Source organism: Hippopotamus amphibius, chromosome 4 (assembly GCF_030028045.1).
Source record: "Hippopotamus amphibius kiboko isolate mHipAmp2 chromosome 4, mHipAmp2.hap2, whole genome shotgun sequence".
NCBI lineage: Eukaryota > Metazoa > Chordata > Mammalia > Artiodactyla > Hippopotamidae > Hippopotamus > Hippopotamus amphibius.
Genome location: NC_080189.1, coordinates 378,786 through 397,937, shown reverse-complemented (window position 1 = coordinate 397,937; position 19,152 = coordinate 378,786). Strand labels below are relative to the sequence as shown.

Here is a 19,152-nt window from a genome sequence, read left to right as displayed (position 1 = left end):
GAGGTCACGGTCTAACACACAGGCCGTTCTTGATACGCCAGACCTATCCAATGTCATCTATACTTATATCTTTTTTGCCACAAGAAATTCAGTTAAATAATAAAGATTAGGCTAAAATATGACTTTGATAGCTCATATTTTTTCAGCTGTACAGGTTGTTCAATTTAAGTAAAGTGAATATTTATTTTCCAATTATAGGCTCAATGTAAATTACTAGCTACTCTCCCCACCATAACTCAGTAACAAAAGTTAAAAACCTGTTTCTGTAACAGCTAGAGCACAGCTGTGCGTGTGGTGTAAAGGCTGGAGAGCTGGGCTGCATTTGGGGCCACGCGTGGCTACTGAGCACTTAAAATGGGGCAGCACAACTAAGAAAGCAAACTTTAAATTTTGTTTCGCTTTCATCAATTTAATTTAAATAGCAACACATGGCCGCTATGATGGACACATCTAGAAGCTTTCGTTTTCTTACTTAACATGAAATGTTTTAGGAACAAAACATGTTTTAAGAAGTCTAAGGTGAAACAAATGTTACATCCAAGAGCCATTGTAAAATACACGTAAGGCACATAAACCTGTTTCTGAAGTTATGTGACTCGTTTAAGAGTGATCATCAAAGAGGAAGAGCCTGCGCTCTCCTCAGTCAGGAAGGATTTACCTCCCGAGGAAGTCGTCCTTGTCTGGGTCTTCGTCAAAGAGCTCGATCTCTAATTCCTGTCCAGGATGTTCGTAGACCAGCGCCTGAAAGGTAACGGGCCGTTCCCTCACAGCCACTGGCGGCGTGTCCACGGAGGGCGTGGCTGCGGCCAGCACTCAGGTCCCGCCCGTCGGACCCCACACACTTCTGGGTGGTGGGGGTCGCTGCAGAACGCCCCCGCACGCGGCCACAGCCACGGCATCTGTTCCCAGTTATCGGGCAGCGGCCCCGGGGGGGTGCTGGCAATGGGGTGGCCACAGGTGCCCCGCTCACCACCACCCAAGCTCAAGAGATCTGGCGACAGCCCGGGCTGTGAGGACAGGAAGCTGATGGGGTATAAACTGCACCACTTCTCAGTTCTTTCCAAACCGCACACCTTGTGGTACAGCAATTCCACCCTGAGAAGCATTATCTGGGGAAAACTTGGCCAAAGGCAGAAAAATACGTTCCCACGACATTCATACAGCACTGGTTACAATGCTGAACCCACAAGCGCAGAGCTCTCTGGGTAAAAACATGATGGTACCTACTCAAGTGAATGGCTGTATTTATTGACATGTAGAGAAGTCCAGATGTATTAAATGAAAATTCACAAAACTACATAATTAAGCTCATCTGGAACACGTTTATGCGTATTAATGGCCAATTATTTACTGTGACAGCTTGATGTGATTAAGGTTTAAAACTTTGTGTGAGGTAGGGATACAAGGTACGATATTTTTAAAAGTGGAAAATTAAAGCAAAGAGAACTGAGAGGACCCCTGACTAAGCACACGGCGAGCCGGGCAGGAGCGGGCCGGGCACGTGGGGGGAGGAACGGCAGGGGCACCCACCCCTCACCTCGTACACCTCGTTCCACTTCGGACTGAGGTTCTCCTTGATGACCTTGCTTTGGAAGATCTGATTGCCAACTCGAATCACTCCATAGGGGTCTGACTTCCCCTTGACAAGTCCCTTAAGGTAAGTGTCTTTTCCCTGAAGATCCTGAGCTTCAATAAAGTGTATCCTCAGGACACCCTGGAAAGAAGGAAGACAGAGCAGACTGCTCACTGGTTCACCCAACAGACACAGAGTGAAGCCTGTGTGCGGGGCCGAGACAGACCCTCTTCCCTGAGCAAAGAAGGCAAATGTGTGATGCCTTAGAGGGGCAAGATGACAGGGTCCCTGGGGCCTGACAGGAAGCCAGAGACGGGAGCCACTGACTGCTCCAGATTTCTCCCAGGAGGGAGAGGTCCCAGAGCAACACTGCACTCCAGGGACCCCAGAAGCCCAGCTCGGGCAGGGCAGGGCAGCAGAGGGGAGGTCAGATGACACAGCCCCTTGGGTCACCAAACAGTCCTGTTTCGGTAGTAGTAACATCAGTGGTGACTGCAGTGACAATGAGTGATAACTAGCGTACAGGACACGTGAGGCTGTTCTAAGTCCTTGATATGCACCGATTATGTCACTGAATTTTTATACTTCATTGAATGAAATACTGTCATTAAACCTATTTTATGGATAGGAAACAGATTCTGAGATACATAAGACTCACAGACCTAACATAGTTATATTTTCCTAAAATGTTTAATTAATAAAATAAAAAATTTCCACTCATATTTCTTTCAAGGTAAACACACGTGAAGCTACCTTTTGAGGGGTAGCATAACACTTCTTAAAATTACCAGGTAATATTTCTGAACCAATCAGCCAGCATAAGAAGATACACATTTTTACAAGTAAATACACTTTTAAAACCGTAACAAAATCCCATTTACATTTTCACAGGCTGAAAGCTTAATGTGGCACCGAGTTTGAGCAGCGTGGAGGCTGGATCTGGGCCAGCTCGGATGGTCACCTGTGCTCCAAGAACACAAAGCCTCGTGGCCTAAGAGCACGTGGAAAGGCAGGCTCACGTCTCCAGAGATGAGATTCCTGACTTAAGGAAAAAAAGACATCCCTGCCTCATACGTGATGTCCCGTCACATCTACTGACCCGGGCGTGAACGACTGGGCTGCTGTCACTTGAGAAACTCGCCCGCTTGTTGGTTTGTGTACGGCTGCTGAGACTGAACCCACCCAGAGAGAGTAACCGGCGGTGAGCAAAGGCTGCCCACGGCCACTTCAGCAAACAGACTCTGAACTAGGACCTGACACCATGCGACAGGCTGCCCACTCCTCTCCTGGAGCCCACGGTGGGTCAGACCAGACAGGCGGGGTGACGCCCAGGCGGGAGAGCCCTTGCTCACTGGGAGGGGCTGGCCCTTCAAGCACGTGCTCCGTGGCCGGCGGGCTCCTGCAGTCTTGGGCTGAGGTTGTTTAGTTTACTCAAATGAAGGCGACGCCAGCATGTGTGGCCCACCTCTGTGTACGGGGCGTCACCCCAACCTACAGAGGGAGAAGCAGAGGCCCAGACACATGGGGGGACGCGCTCTGCAAGTGAAGCTGCTGCCGACCCCCAGGGCTGACGCGGCCCCGCCCTCCGGCCCCGCCCTCCACCCCCGTCCAGGGCAGCTGTCACACCAGCGACCCGTCTGCCACGCCCCTCACCGCATGACCCCGGAGATGCCCGCTCTCTCACATCTGAGGGGAGGCTGTACAAAGCTTCCAGCTTCGGCTGAACTGTTGCATCCTGACACACACAGACTGGAAGTGCGCTCTGGGGCAGTAAGTGGTCACAGCCGTCCTTTATGACAAGCAATGACATTTGCATAATTACATCCCTGTGGGCGCCTCTGAGGCTCCCAGCTGAGGTTCAAGAACTGCCTTCAAGTCTCTGAAAGCTCTCGGCCAGATGCCCCTTAGCCAATCTCCTAAGGGACGGGGCAGGACCGACCACCTTTACTGCACCCACGAGGCCAGGCTGCTGTGGGAACACACCCAAGTCTGCGGACAGCGCCTCCCGTCTATGCGAACGCGCTTGCGAGCGGATGCTTACCTTTGGTATAGGGAACCGCAGCTGAGCTATTTGAACGTCACTCACGAGAGGAACCGTGATTCGATTGGGAAGCACCAGGTAGTTTGATATTATATCCAAAATGATTGTATCTGATAAACCACTGTTAGGTGGGAGGTAAAAAACAAACAAACTATCAGACACTTCAAAGCTACTTATCGCCTGTAACAGTGAGCTTACTTAGCGCACACATGACACAACATCCCACGGATGGGTCTGAGCTAACTCCTCTGACACAATAGGTAAAGCCAGCAGTTTAATACCTCAGATGCAGTGCTGCTCTGGTGATGGTTACGTGGGGTTTACTCTGAGAACACAAGGTACTGTTCTGGCCACATTTCACAACGTCCCAAATAACATCTCATACATTTCCACATAACTGTATCATTGATTTAATATTGAATAAGATCATTCAAATAAATTTCTTTTTTTTAATATAAACTATTCCAAACACCCATAAAAGTGCAGAGAACATCAGAACGAGAGCCCATTTACTCATGTCATGTCTGTTGTATGAAGTTATGTTTCTGCTATATGCGCAGAGCTCCCAACGGAGTAACAGAATCTGCGGTTCACTCTTCACACTCTATTTGGACACTGAATACTGTGCTCAATTTGAAATATTATACACCACTGCACAGAGAACTCAGTCGCAGGAATAAAAGTGTGGCGGCTAAAGAAACAAATGTACTTTCAATACACTTGGTTGTCTGTTCTTTGGTGTAAATGTGAGAATCAGGCAACGTGTGTGTGACGAGACTTTCGAGAGCAGGCGGACACAAAGTTACACTGCTACAGAAGAACACCTTTAGCCAGAACCTGACTTCCTGCCAGTATGTCTCGGACGTGGGCATCATCAACACGCAGATGGACAGTAACTACAAAGGGAACATCCATCGGGACACAGTGAAAGCCCCGTCTTTCCCTGAGTGCTACCTGAGCCTCCCTGCAGGTTGGGGGTCCAAACGCAAGGCCAAGAGGTAGAACCTCGTGTCGAGGTGAGGTGTGGAATCTCACCGCAGCACCTTTCAGTTCAGCATGGGAAGAAGACAAGCCACACCCCCACAGACAACTCCACTGTGCCGGTGAAGAGGCCAGTTAATCAGGTGTTAACACTGCAGGAGGACTCAGGGGGTCTACGCGGGCAGACCCCGGATCAGTGCTCCCCAAGCAGAGGATGAGGTGGTCCTTCCAATACCAAGCATATGCTTACTTCAGGCATTTCCCTGCAGAAGTTCTGTTTATATTGAAAAAGCTGTGGAAACAGAAGACCCCTCGCTGATGACATAAATGTTTCGAGAATCCCTCAGCGGCTACGGTGGTGGGCCACCTCCTCACCTCCCCCTAAGGCCTGCGGCGCCAGCACAAGGCCCAGCCAGGCGCCTGCATCCGGGGCCCCCGCGTGGGGCTGGGCGGCCCCGGGGCGGCGCGGCGTCCTGGCTGTGCCAGGGCTCAGCACGCAGAGCAGCGTCCACCGCGCCCCACCTGCCTGGTCCTCTGCAACCGTCCCTGCTCGTCAGCCCGCTCCTGTTCCTGTCACAGTCCTCCTCCCTGCAACACTCAGTTTAGGGCTTCTCATTGAAAAACAGTAGGGACACCTAAAATGGGTGGCAGCGTGGAGTGATTCAGGCATGGCTGTTTTAACTTGTGATACCTGGGTTCTGTTTTGTAGTCAATGGATAGAGCATGCAGGTGTTCATTTCGTAAAGCTTGGGGCAAGATTTCACTATGTTAGGTTCAAAGCTATTAAATATTTACTTTTATAAGACAAGGCTTGCCACAGCTGTGAGTTATCTGATAAAATCTTTGAGAGACGAGCCCAAGTTTTACGTTAAGTACATATGCATATACTTTATTACATAAAATTTACATAATTATATGTAAATTATATACAAGTATACATAACTTAAAAGGCATATTTTACCATATCCCTTTCATACCATAGCCTCATTTTTGAATGGTGTGTTTCTATTTCCGTCTGTATTTCTAATACAATGAGCATATATTGATACTTTTAATGATATATGTAATCCTATACATATTGACTATATGAGAATATGTGTCTTTTTTCCTACTCTCTGGCTCTCTGAAGGGAGCGGACACAACCCTGGCTGCAGAGCAGATGCTTGACAAACCCCACGTGTCAGTCCTCCCACGACACCGAGGGAAGGAAGCAGAACACACACTTTTTTCTACGCGACGTGACAGTTCGAATCAGAATTTGTCCAAGGACAGGTGGACAAACAGAAGTCAACCCTAGAACTTTTGCTGGAACGAGTGGGAAAAGGTTCTCTCTCGACTGGGGTTGCTAAGCGTGCAGAACAGAAGCTAGAAGCTGCCGCTTCACAGCAAGAGCCTGCCTGGCAACGAAGCCACACACAGAGAAGCAGCATCAGGAGTGGCCCTTCGGACACCAGCACTGGGCTGTGCCCGGCTGCCCGACACGGCCTCTCAGGGACACGTGCCTGGGGCGTGCGCGCCGCTCTGCTCACGGCCATGCCCGGCACGCACAGCAGGCGCTCCATACCCATTTGCTGGATGAATGAATAGACTGTCTCTGAAAAACAGTATTTGTTTACTCAATTATTTACTCAATGAAAATCAGGTGAGTTGGGTTTGTTGTTGCAAGAATCCTAATCAACACTTTAACAAAACTCTTTTAAAGTTGTCCTTTCTTCCCCAAAATCTTTTAAAGATAACTGTATTTTCCTACATCCAATAAACCACAGTACCTAAAGAAGACTTTTATGATTATAACTTTGCCTCAGTGTATTAAAGTCTTACTTTTTCCCTGATAATGAAACAAAATAAAATTCTTTCTAATGGCCATTTCAAGGGCATAAACAAATACACAGGAATAGAAAAAACAGGCTGAAACCAAGCCTTTCATAACTGAATTTCTAAGCTATTTTAGGGGGAAAAACCCCTACAGATTAGCAAAGTGTCCATTAGGAACATATGTAACTTTAACCAACAAGTGGGCTTCCCTGGTGGTGCAATGGTTAAGAATCCGCCAGCCAACGCAGGGGACATGGGTTCAAGCCCTGGTCCGAGAAGATCTCACATGCTGTGGAGCAACTAAGCCCGTGCACCATAACTACTAAGCCTGCCCTCTAGAGCCTGCAAGCCACAACTACTGAGCCCATGCACCGCAACTACTGAAGCCTGCACGCCTAGAGCCCAAATTCTGCAACAAGAGAAGCCGCCGCAATGAGAAACCCTCACGCCACCATGAAGAGTAGCCCCCACTTGCCACAACTAGAGAAAGCCTGTGCGCAGCAACAAAGACCCAATGCAGCCATAAATAAATAAATACTAAATAAATATTTAAGAAAACAAAAAAACAAAAACAAGTATTACACTTTAACCTTCAAATGCAACAGTGAAAGCAGCAGAAGCAGACTTGGTGGCTACAGCTGCAGACCTTCCTAGCCAGTGGTGACTAACAGGTCTGCCGCCGTCACCGTCTACCTCGGAGGACGGACGGACTGCGACATGACTAGGAAGTAGGAAGCCTCAGTTCTCTCACAGAGGGATGTGCCCTGAAGGGCTTCACAGGCTCACGGTGGATGGTCTCCTCGTGTTTCAGACACTAGAGGACCCAGAACAGCAGAGGGCCTCCCAGCGATATGATGACGCTCCCAGGTACCGGGCTGACACCTACCCTCCAGAAGGCAGAGGGAAGGGGCGGCACAGCTTGAAAAGAACCCAGAAAGGGCTACTTTTAAAAACATACAAGTTTGAAAACTTTTTAAAGTTTTCTTTATTTTTCTGGGATATTAAAACACCAAAGCTGGAAAGACACCTCATGATGATGAAAAGGCTCCGACCCAGAGCCTCAGGTGGGCACGACCCTGGAGCCCGGGAGCCGCCGAGAAGGCACGGACTCTGCCGCCAAGACACAGCTCCCAACCGTCTGTGTCGTCGTCACGACACGGCCCCACCAGCACGCTAGCTACAGGACGTGACAGAGTTCTTATACTCACTTCAATCCGGGGATATCGAGAAGATTAGTCAGTCCTGTCCAGTTAATTTCTAAAAGCTGTTTTAAAAAAAGGGCAACAATGTTAAGTATGCAAATTACTTCCAATTATCATATCAAATCATACAGGTTTGTTTGTGAATGAAATGGGTTAGTACATAACACTGTCCTACACCTCGTTTTTCGCTGTGTAAAACATCAAGGCCATTGTCCCTCATTGGTACAGCCAGCCTGCCTGTCCTTGTTTTGTTCTTTTGATGTCATAATTTACCCCAGTGAAGTACTCCCATCCTCCTGTGGATGGCACTTGGAACATTTACAACTTCTCTTTTATTGTAAGTAATGATTCAGTGAATATCTTTTTACATACATGTTCTTACATGCAAATGGAGACTAGCATTCAAAAAGTGGAAATTCTAGTCAAAGATATATGTTCATTTTTTATGTTGATAGATGCTACATAATTGCCCTAATACTGTACCAATTTACATTCCCACCAAAACTGTATAAAATATCCTTTCTTTATACCCTCACCAAACACAGATATTAAAAATCAGCCTATCTGAAGTTAAAGACTGGCACTTTGTCCCTGTTTCAATCTGCATTCTCCTGGTATTCGTGGGACATGTTTCATTCATTCATTCATTCAACACTTGTATTTTTTTGCTCATTTTTCTCATGGGTATTTATCTTAGAGTAACTCCTATAGAGTTGGCTGAGATTCCATTACACGGATGTGGACAGGCACCGATTAGAAATACTGCTTTTCCTGTCGAGATGAACACTGCACATGATGAAACTATTTGTGCTTCATGTTGTACAAGATGGTAGGTGAACCTGCATGACCTCTGTCACCCACAGCGCTGCAGTGAGAACGCTGGGGAGTGGGTGGTTACAAACATGAACTGGAAGGGTCAAGATTTTTGGACAGACCAAAACTCAAAAGCAACAACTTCAATAAAGACCTGAAAGACTAACCTAACCTCCCTAGGACTCCCTCCCAACTAAGATCTCTAAATGCAGTTTCCACTAAAAGGAACGGGGGATTTTGAAGAAATGGTTGATTCCAGGTCTGGGCTAAAAACTGTTAACGTGAGCCTGAGGCATCTTGCTGAATCAGGAGTAAAGAAGCACTCAAAGGCCCTCCTAAGGGTGGTCACCTGGAAGGGACTATAACTAGATTATAAATGCTCAGGGGACAGAGGGCTACTCGCAGGACCCTTGTCAAAATGATGAGGTATACCTGAATGCCATCCAAGTTCACAGAAACAAAATGCCAGGGAGGCAGGGGCAGAATTCATGGAAGGACAGACTCAGCTGAGTTTGAAAAGAAGAGATCTGAATGCAAGAAAGAAGGCCCGGCAAAGGGCCCCCACATTCAAGGCCCTGAAAGGGGATCTGGCCTGTCCCTGAACACAGAGAGGCCAGGGGACAGAGGAGGCAAGCCGGGGTGGATGCAGGAGGGCTGGGGAGGGAGAGCAGTGTGAGTGACCAACAGTGAGCGTGCGTGCGTGATGGGTGTACAGAGCCAGAAAAGTCCACACCGGGACACGGGGAGGAGCCACCGGGAGGGGCAGATCCTGGCAGCGCTTTGGAAAAGCAACTAAAATTAGTAACGTGCCCCCCCCCCCCCCCCCCAAGTCTGGATGACTGCAATCTCCTTTTGGAAACTGAAGAGCCAGTGAGACGTGTCTCCAAAGGACAGGCGATCAGCTCCCCGGGCTGCCGGGGAACCGTGAGTAACGTGGGCACACTGCAGCTGGAACCCCAGCAGCGCAGCCTGTGTGCAGGGGAACCGCGGCCCGCCTGCCGCTGCCCTCCGCGCCACCTGCGGGCTGCAGGAAGAGTCGGCAACTGCGCCTTTCAGCGCTGACTGCAGGCCAGGGGTCCCAGACAGGAAGTCTGTTAAAAAGACTGGCGTCTCCTCCCTTCTCCAGAATTTCTGAATTTGCTGACTCAGGGCTGGTGGTAAAGGTCACGAATGTTTTTCTTATGTCTTAAAGCCCCAGGGACTTCCAGCTTCCACTTGGGATGTAGAAAACTGGGAAGAGCGTCACTCCTGAATGCAGGGACACCGGAGGCGACAGGGCAGAAGAGCCAGTGTGAACCAAGCGACATCCCCAGAAACAGCGGGGCCCGGGAGGGCGGGGCCGCTGCCGGAAATTGGAGCCCCTCCTTCCAGAGGCGGGGGCCCACAGAGTGCAGAGGACAGGAACAGAACTCACCCTCTATGCCTTGACCACAGAGATCCAGTACTGCGGGGGGGGGCAGGCGTGATACTCTCTCCTGCACAAGACCCTCCAAAGACAGAGGCACGGGGAGGGGACAGGGCCACTGAAAGAGCACCCGGACCACAGTGGTGGGGCAGGTCGCTCCAAAATAATGAAAGGTGTCAAATCCCAGATCCAAGAAACTCAGAGAATACCTGGCAGAATAAACACCCCCCAAATCCCCAGTGGCTTAATGTGTGGCCGAAGTCTGGGGCCTCTTCAGTCCAGTGGGCTCCATGGACCTGCCGGCCCAGCCCCGCCTCGCCCCTCACAGCTGCCTCCCGTGCAGGGCCGTGGGAACGGGTTTCTGGGAGCCTTGTTCAAACGCTGCGACCTTCCTACTCCTGGTCTCGGGGTTAAGGGTCTGTATCTGATGCAGCTGGAACAGGACAGGCAAGCACAAAGGGAGGACTGGGAGGCTCACTCCTGCTGGGAGCACAGCAGCCACGTTTCTGGCCTGTGGCCTGAAGGACCAGAGGACGCTGGTCTCAGGGCGCGAGAACGAAGCCGAGGCAGCACCGGGACGAGAGACAGTGGCTGAGACATCCACGCCCCACACTCCACCCTGTTCCTGACTCAGCTGCAGCCCCTGCGTGGGTTTCATGAGACACCAATATACGCTCTCTTTTTTTTAAAGTCCCCCCTTCTTCTCCTCCTTTGCTTAAGGTACCTCAATTGCTAGAGTCCTTGCTAGTAGGACTCAATTTCTTTTCACAATCACTCTAAAAGGAAGATCTTATTTCCATTTTATAGGTGAAGAAACTCAATCTGTGGATCAAAGACTCAGAAGGCATGTCCTTTGCTAGCTGGGAGGACCCCTTTAAAGTAAACACATTCAGAGTAAGCCCCAGACCATCTCCTGGAGAAGTTCTAAAAACGACCTCCTGATTCAGGCTAGTCTAATCCACACTCCTGAGACAAACCTAAAACTGACCTAAGGATTCTGAAACACCCTTAAGAGTGTATGTCAGAGGCAATTCCAATGACGGCCAAGTTAGCGCGAGCGGGTGGCCACCACTCCCCTGGGACACGTGCAAGGGCAGACAGCGGGTCACCCAGCTCTCACCAGAACCTTAATCCAACCTTCTGTGCTTCTCAGTACTTGACCTCTGCCGTCAGGACCCCGCCAGAATGCTAAACCTACATACAGGAAAATAAATAATTTCTTAGACATCCGAAGACTTACAATGTGCCAGGTGCTGCACCAAGTGTTCTACATGCTCCGACATTTAATCGTCACCTCTAATCTTTTGAGGGAGGTATTCCTGTACTCCCCATGTTACTAATGGGGAAACTGAGGCTTACAGAAATTAAATACAGTTGGGCCTCCGTATTTGAAGGTTCCAGTTCTGCCTCCTCAGATTCAAGCAACCACAGATCCAAAGTATTCAGAAAGAAAAAATTCCAAAAAGCAAAACTTGAGCCTGCTGTACTACGACGACTATTCACACAGAATTTACACTGTAGTGGGTGCTGTCAGGGATCTAGAGGTGCTGTAAAGGCTGCGAGAGGGTCTGCGTAGGTCACGTACAAATACTGTGCCGTTTCGCATGGAGCCTGGGCACCCACGGGTTCTGGTCGGTGGGAAACCTGGAGCTGCCCTCTGTGGACACTGCGGGAGACGCTAATTTGTTCAAAGCACACAGTTCAGAGAGGAGAAAGAAGCAGGAGTGGAAAGCAAGGCTGCGTGACACCCACATCCGTCGCCCAACCTGAAAGGGGACAGTGCCACCCACTCTGCCTCCACTGTGCTCCACACTCAGCACTTCAGAAGCTGGTAGTTATTTTCTTAAAAATAAGTAGCACATTATCAAAACTAATCTAAACAAATCAACAAGCAAAAAAAAAAGAGGAAGAGTTTCATATTCTTCTGAAGGTTCCTATGCTCCTAAATCATCGGGATAGTCAAAGCCCCAAATCCTCTGTTTTTCACGGGGTAAGGAAGGACCTGGCCGCCTGCAGGGAACTCTGCTCTCATACTTGCCAGATGAAAGTGGCTGGAAAAGTCCCTTTTCTCTGGAGCCTGTGCCTGGTGACCGTAACTTGCCATATAAGGATACAAGTGATTCTCAACCTTTCACAGCCTCATCCTGCTTTTCTGAGAACTAAAATTTCACTTGGAAATTAATATTATAACGTTATTTTTATTTTATTTTTTGGCTGTGCGGCTCGTGGGATCCTAGTTCCCTGACCAGGGACTGAACCTGGGTCCCTGAAGTGGAAGGGTGGAGTCCTAACCACTGGACCACCATGGAAGTCCCTATAATGTTCCTTTTAAACTAAACATACCTAGGAAAGATCCAATGAAGAATATTACAAAGTTTTGAGGAAGATTTAAAGATTTGGATTTTGTTACATTCTGAGCTGAAAAAAAAAGTCTTTCTTTAAATTGTTAAAAATTCCCTGCAAATTAAAAATACTTAGCAATTTGCTAAAGATTAGTTTTTTATATTCATTCATGAAGGAATTTAAAAAAACATACTGGCCTTTCAACAACCTCTATGTGAAAAAAAAGCCCATGAACTTTTTTATCATTTAGAGATTTCTTCATTTCTCAAAATTTTAATAAATTAAAATTTAACACAGAAGTTCCTTAATAGCTTTTGAATTTTACCATGTTTTATGCCGTTAAGATACATCCAAAATAAGCCAATTATTTAAGCAATAGACAGCAAATGAGAATAATAATTTTAGTGGTAACAAAAAGGGATGACAATTATTATGTTTTCATACAGAAAAGCACCACTGTTGTTTGGTCGAGATAAACTTGTATTTTAAAAACCAACAACAGTAATTTGCATCAAGTTATTTGAATCAAATTATACAAATGAATATCCCCACTGTAAACTATACCTGATGTTAATGATGCCTCCAGAAAGGACTCATCACAGGTTATAAAGAAGGCACATTGTGAAGAGGTGTCTGAGAAACACTCACTCATCCGACATTTACGGAACTGTCTGGAGATACGGCTGTGGCTTCCAAAGAGTTAGGGAGACGTGTGCTGCGAGGGGGTCACAGGGAACAAGCAGGGAACCTGGCTACCTGCGTCCTGGGAAGGGCAGCATGCTGGGAGAGGAGGGGGACAGAAGATGGAGGGAGGCGGAAGGGACAACGGCGGGGGTGGGGGTAGGGGTGGCACTACTGCTGCAAGGGACAGATGACCGTCTGCGAGTGAGAGTCGGCCCCTGGTGGGTCAGTCTGCACCATGGCAAGACCCCCAATGGTGGGTGAAGTCCACTGAGGACAGGGCCGAGGCAGGAAGCTGACCAGAGGCTGCAGAAGCCTTGCAGGCAAGGAGCCACCCAGGTGGGGGCGGAGAGTCTCGGTGAGGTAGAGTCTAGGTAGGAACGACATTTTTGTTGTCTTACTTTTGTGGCTAATAATGAGTAGTAAGTATTGACGACTTATAACCAAAAATGGAATGTGAAATAATAATATCATGGTTTATCCAAGTGTTAGACTATAATTTAGTCAAAAATAATCTTTGTGACTCTTAAAAACACAGCGTGCTGTCTGTGTGCTTCACTCAACACACGCCGAGAGGCAGGCAGCTCGGGACGGCTGCCGGGAGACTCAGACAAGATGAGGAGGGCAACTGGGCCAGACCAGGGCAGGCCCCGGGGCAGATCCCTGCTCGGCAGAAGCACCCTGTGTTAGTATTTACCTGCAGAGCTGTGAGGATCAAATGAGTAAATATCTATGTATCACACTCAGTGGTAGGTGAGGAACGTTAGTTACAACGTATACTTTCTAAAGTCTGTTTGCAAATTTTCTGTACCAAACATATTATTTTTATAATGAGGGAAAAAGTTGTCTATCGAGAGATGTGAAGCCCTCTGTTAAGGCATAAAGAGATGAAAACACGCTGGATTCATGCATCAAAGGGAACAAAGTGAGTTAAGCTCTTTCCCTGCACTCTGTCTATGCTTCGGTAGGTACACATTCTTGTCAGTGAATGGGAAGAAGAGAAGGAATGAAATCAGCACTGACTTACTGGCTTCCTAAGGAAGAAGATGGACAAAGCTCCCACTAAGGGCATGTCTCCAATCAGTGGTTCCAGGATCACCCGCATGGTACCATGAATCTAAATTCAAATAGGAAACCAAAACATGAACAGCAAGCAATTCCACAGGCCACCACTGACACAAGGAGGGCATAGCATCCTCTCAGTGATTCCCGAGCATCTGACTTCGGGTTTTCCTCAAGTATAATCTATAAATAAAAACTTAACTTCAAAGAAATTCTGAGTTAATAAAAACTCGACAGTTTTCTTTCTGAACAGAGCACAGAGAATTTAAGACGATGAAACTTAAAAAAAACCTTACCTGTATACTTTGCACACCAGCTCTACAAAAATATCGCTTGATCTCCAAGTCAATCTCACAATTTCCTACAAAACTAGCAAAGAAAAAGTTCTGTGTTACATTCTCTTAATCACCACAGACCTGCAGCTATAATCTGAATACAATGACAGTAAAGCAACCATAACTAGACGGCAGACAAAGCTGTAAGCTGCAGCCTGGCCACTCGAGTATCCTAGTGACGGGGTTGCAGCGGTCACTGACACCAGAGTCAACACCGCCACACGGGTGGCAAGGCCAGCTGCCTGGCCAGAGGTCTTGGTATAAATGTCACTTCTCAAAGGGCAGCTTCTGGAGCAGTCTCTTGATGGTGTAAAGTTTTCATTTGTTTTATAAACAACTGTGTTTATTTAAAACATAAAAAATGCTTAGATTATATTTCACCACAAATAAATGTTGTGCCCAAGCTCCCCCATCGTGAGAAAACTAGTAGTGCTCAGGGCCCTCTGATGGCAAAGGTTAGACACACTACATCCGTTTGATGTCATCAACTTCACTCAACAATTAAGTCACTTCACTCACTCACGTGAAACAGGCATGCATACAGCACGACACTGACTGCGAGGCTGCGCCTGTCTCTACCACACACACGACGCACCCAGTGCGTTCTGCTGGGATCCGTGTGTTCTGACTCCACCCTTGACTCTGGAAGCAGGATGTCCCACTCCTGCATGGGAACGGCGGGGGCAGTTTGATGGCCACGATAGAGAGTGTCTAAGCATGTGAGCAAAACATCAACAAAAGGCATCTGGGATGCAAGTCTTCCGATATTCACAATCCTGCCGTAAAAGTCAATACCCACAGGTTCTTGTGGGGAAGGGGGTCCGTGCAGTCAAGCACACCTTTTGGCGGAAAGTTGCCGCTAGCCACGAGGGGCAGACATCTTAGTTGACGACTGTGGTGTTTTTCCAGCTATGAGAAGATGCAAGAAACTGGGCTCACGAAATCTTCTCCTGAAAGTATCTGACCATCTGAAGGGCGGTTCTGCCAGCTCTCCTAGAGCACAGAGGGCATCGTCACTCCTGGTCTCTGCCCTGAACTCCTCTCGGGTGTGGGTCGGGTCAGCGCCTGCAGCACGGCAACTGCATCCTTGCAGAGGCGGACGTCGAGCCACAAGCTTTCGTTCCCACCCTAAGACTTGCTCATGCTATTCCTAATCTCTCTCATTACTCCTCCCCCAACGCTACTGCCAGGAGTCTAGCTACGGTCCCTGTCTGGAGCACAGGGAAGGAGAAGGCGGACTTTTCCAGAGACACAAACATCTGAGCTGAACAACTGGCACGTGCTGTTGCATCTGCCGAAACCACGAAAGCCAGGCGGCGCCTTCCAGACGGCATCCAGGAACAGCTTCATCCCGACGTTCACCTAATAAACACGCGTGAAGTGCTCCCCAGTGCTGGAACAAGAGAACGAGGTTCCCACCCTCCTGGAGCTCGTCCTCAGCCCAGTGGACAGCCCTTCCAGGGCACAACTGACACGAAGACATACATGGGGCTTCCTCTTTGACTCCACTGATGACAGCAGCGTCTGCAGAGCTGCCAAATATGTGAAAGACGCAGAGTTTTCCATCTCACATCATCATAACATCCTATGCGCCTTTCTAACATTCAGGTAATTGGTACTGACTCTGTTCATTTACTATATTAATACACTTTAGAGACTCAAAGATGACATGATAAAATTAAATGATCTTTAGTCAGCACAACAAAACAGAACAAACCCTGCTGAGCTGTGTGTCAGCACACAGCTGTGCGGGGCCTCGGGGACGTCACCAAGAAAGAAGACAAGAGCCAGAGAAAACCTCTTCACCACGCGGGCAAGGCACCTGGTAGTCCCCTAACTGATTTTTTCCCAATTATTTTTTATTGTGGTAAAATATGCGTCACATAAAATTACCATCTCAGCCATTTTTAAGTGCACAGCTCAGTGGCATGAGCACATTCGGACTGTGCTGCAACCACCACCATCACTTCCAGGACTCTCTTCACCTTGTAAAACTGAACTCCATCCCCATTAAACAGCGACTTCTGACCCCAGCCCCAGCCTCCAGCAGCCTCCCTCCGACTTCCTGTCTCTGTGAACCCGAGTCCTCTGGGGCCTCACATGAATGGAACCGTGCAGGACTTGTCTTTCCGGGACGTCCTATTTCGTGAGCATGCAGTCCTCAAGGCCCACCCCTGCAGTAGCAGGCCTTCCCTCTCTTTGCAGGCCGAGCGGCACCCCGCTGCACGCGCACAGCACGCCTGCTAACCCACTCAGCGGTCCGTGGACCGGGGCTGCTCCATGTTCAGCCACTGTGAGCAGAGCCGCCGTGAACACCGTGCGCCAGTGCCTCTCCGAGACCTTGGTTTTGGTTTTTGGGGTACGTACTCAGAAGTGGAACTGCTGGGTGGTTCAGTAATTCTGTTTAATTTTTTGAGGAACCACTATTCTGTTTCCATAGCAACTGTACCTCTCACATTCCCACCCTCCGTGCACAGGGGCTCCTGTTTCTGCATACCCTCACTAATCTGTTTTCTGTGTTTTCAAAAGCTACATCCTGATGGGTGTGAGGCAGGCCCTCACCGTGGTCTGGATCTGCTTCTCCATGATTACACTGACGCGGAGCACCTTCTCATGCCTGTGGCCACTTGTGTATCTTCTCTGGAGAAATGTCGATTCAAGTCCTCTGCTCACTTCTGAGTCAGATTATTGTTTTTTTGTTGTTGCTGAGTTGTAGGAGTTCCTTATACATTCCAGATCTCAATCACTTACCAGATACATGATTATATGGACTGCACAATGCTATAGATTGCTCTCAGCGTTGACTTTTAACAATATTAAGTCTTCTAAACCACAAACACGGGATGTATCGCTATATATTTATGTCTTCTTTAATTTCTTACAGCGATGTTTTGTAGTTTTCATCATACAAGTCTTTCACCTCGTTGGTTAATTTCTAAGTATTTTTATTCTTTCTGTTTCTATTGTAAGTGAAATCTTCTTAACTTCCTTTTTGGATTGCTCGGTGATAGTGTATAGAATGCAACTGATTTTTTTTTTTTTTTTTTTGCATTGATTTTGTATCCTTCTACTTTGCTAAATTCATTCACTAGTTCTAAAAGCTTTTTTTGTGCAATCTTTTGGGTTTTCCATATATAAAATCATATTATCTGCATAAAGAGATAATTTTACTTTCTCCTTTCCAACTTGTATGCCTTTTATTTTGTTTTCTTCACACCTAATTGCTCTGAAAGAACTTCCAGTGCCATGTTGAACAGCAGTGGTGAAAGCGGGCTGTCCTGTCTTGTTCCTGACCGCAGAGGAAAGGTTTCAGTCTCTCACCACCAAGCATGCTGCTTGCTGCAAACATATTACTTTGATTATGCTGATACAGTCTCTGTCTATTCCTTGTTTAAGTGTTTTTATCATGAAAGAGTGCTAAATTTCACCAAATGCTTTTTCTGCATCAACTGAGATGATCGTGTTTTCTTCCCCTTTGCTCTGTTAACGTGGTATCACACTCCCGCTTTTCTTATGTTGAACCATCCGTGCATCCCGGGAATAAACCCCGCCTGGTCACCATGGACAGCCCTCTTACTGAGCTGCTGAACTCAGTCTGTCAGCATTTCCTTGAGGACTGCGGCATCAGTGTTCACAAAGGGATACGGGTCTGTCGTTTCCTTTCCTGTAGCGCCTTTAATTTCTTTTCTTTAACACGTTCTATGAATGGCAATTACGTAGGCTATCAGGGAGTAAAACCAGAAAGTAAGTAAGTACGTTTAGGTCTTCAGCAAGAAGTTAGTCCAGTTCCACCAAACAGCAGGTAAGGCATGTGCTCACACATCCTCCACCTTAGGGGTGCAACTACGTGACATCACACACCACTAACAAGACATGAACACAAACTTACCTAATCTGAAGGTCCAAAATAATTTGCCTTTTGTCCACATTTTCAGTATACACCTTAACACCATTGATCCTGAGGGGCTGAAACAAGAACCGGCTTATTTAAAACATAGGAAGGGTAAAAGAAAACCAAGCCCTGTGACGTGGAGAGCTGAGAGAACATGCTTCAGCATCAGGCCACAGGAGTGACAGCTTGCTGCACAAGGCACCAGCTGTTTCACCTCAGCACACTGTTTAACCTCTGTCCCTCAGCGTCCTCGTCTGTGAAACACGGGCAGGAGGGCAGCTCCGCACAGGACCGTGAGGCCACGGGACACAGGACCGTGAGGCCACGGGACACAGGACCGTGTGGGCTGCGGAGCACTGCCTGGCGGAGCAGGTGTGCAGGGACCGCAGACGTGGCTCCAGCTGTGACCTGGCTTTGCTCCGTCCCCGGACCCTTAGCCCCTGTCTCTCCTGGTTGGCTTTGACCCTTTCCCTCTACTACATCCTTACTAACTGCTTAAAATACAGATTCCTTTCATTTTTACTTTATGTCATAATTTTCCATTTCTTAAGATTTTAATAAAAATGGAGCTTTTGAGTGAATAAAAAATACTAGCTATATTTTCAACACCTAATACATGCTACAAGGTCACAATCAAATGACTGTAAAAAGAAAAGGCAGACTACAATAAATGTTATATTTCAACACCATTTCAAAACCTTTTCCCCATTTATTGATTTGAGACCTCTCTAAGAAAGTTATCAACATGACATCTGGGCATTAAAAACTCAAGCTGAAGAACTACTGGACGTCTGCAGTCCTACTGCTCACTCTGACAGTGTGGGTGTCCTGCAATCCTACTCCTCAACCAGCTGCAGGAGGAACTCTTAAATCTACACCTCCTGCCATCCCAGGTCCTGGGCTTTTCTTCTCGGGCTCTCGTGCCCCTGTCTTCTGTCCCTTCACCAGACAGCCCGGGTCCTGTGCACCCGAGAAAGGTCTGTGCAGCCAAGGTGACACCAAGCTGCCG

General features: G+C 47.8%; 1 protein-coding gene across 3 annotated transcripts in view; it reads right to left on the bottom strand.

The window, feature by feature from the left end:
* ESYT2 (extended synaptotagmin 2) overlaps nucleotides 1-19,152 on the bottom strand; it is a 71,156-nt gene that overhangs the window by 22,163 nt on the left and 29,841 nt on the right. For 2 of the 3 annotated variants that reach the window (XM_057730220.1, XM_057730221.1), the window contains exons 4-10: nucleotides 18,141-18,217; nucleotides 14,213-14,285; nucleotides 13,882-13,971; nucleotides 7,619-7,674; nucleotides 3,615-3,735; nucleotides 1,538-1,714; nucleotides 659-741 (exon numbers count right to left, since the gene is read on the bottom strand). In XM_057730220.1, the coding sequence (XP_057586203.1) occupies nucleotides 659-741; nucleotides 1,538-1,714; nucleotides 3,615-3,735; nucleotides 7,619-7,674; nucleotides 13,882-13,971; nucleotides 14,213-14,285; nucleotides 18,141-18,217 (677 nt within the window). The remainder of the gene's footprint in view (nucleotides 1-658; nucleotides 742-1,537; nucleotides 1,715-3,614; nucleotides 3,736-7,618; nucleotides 7,675-13,881; nucleotides 13,972-14,212; nucleotides 14,286-18,140; nucleotides 18,218-19,152) is intronic. The other variant, XM_057730222.1, reaches the window with a different exon arrangement.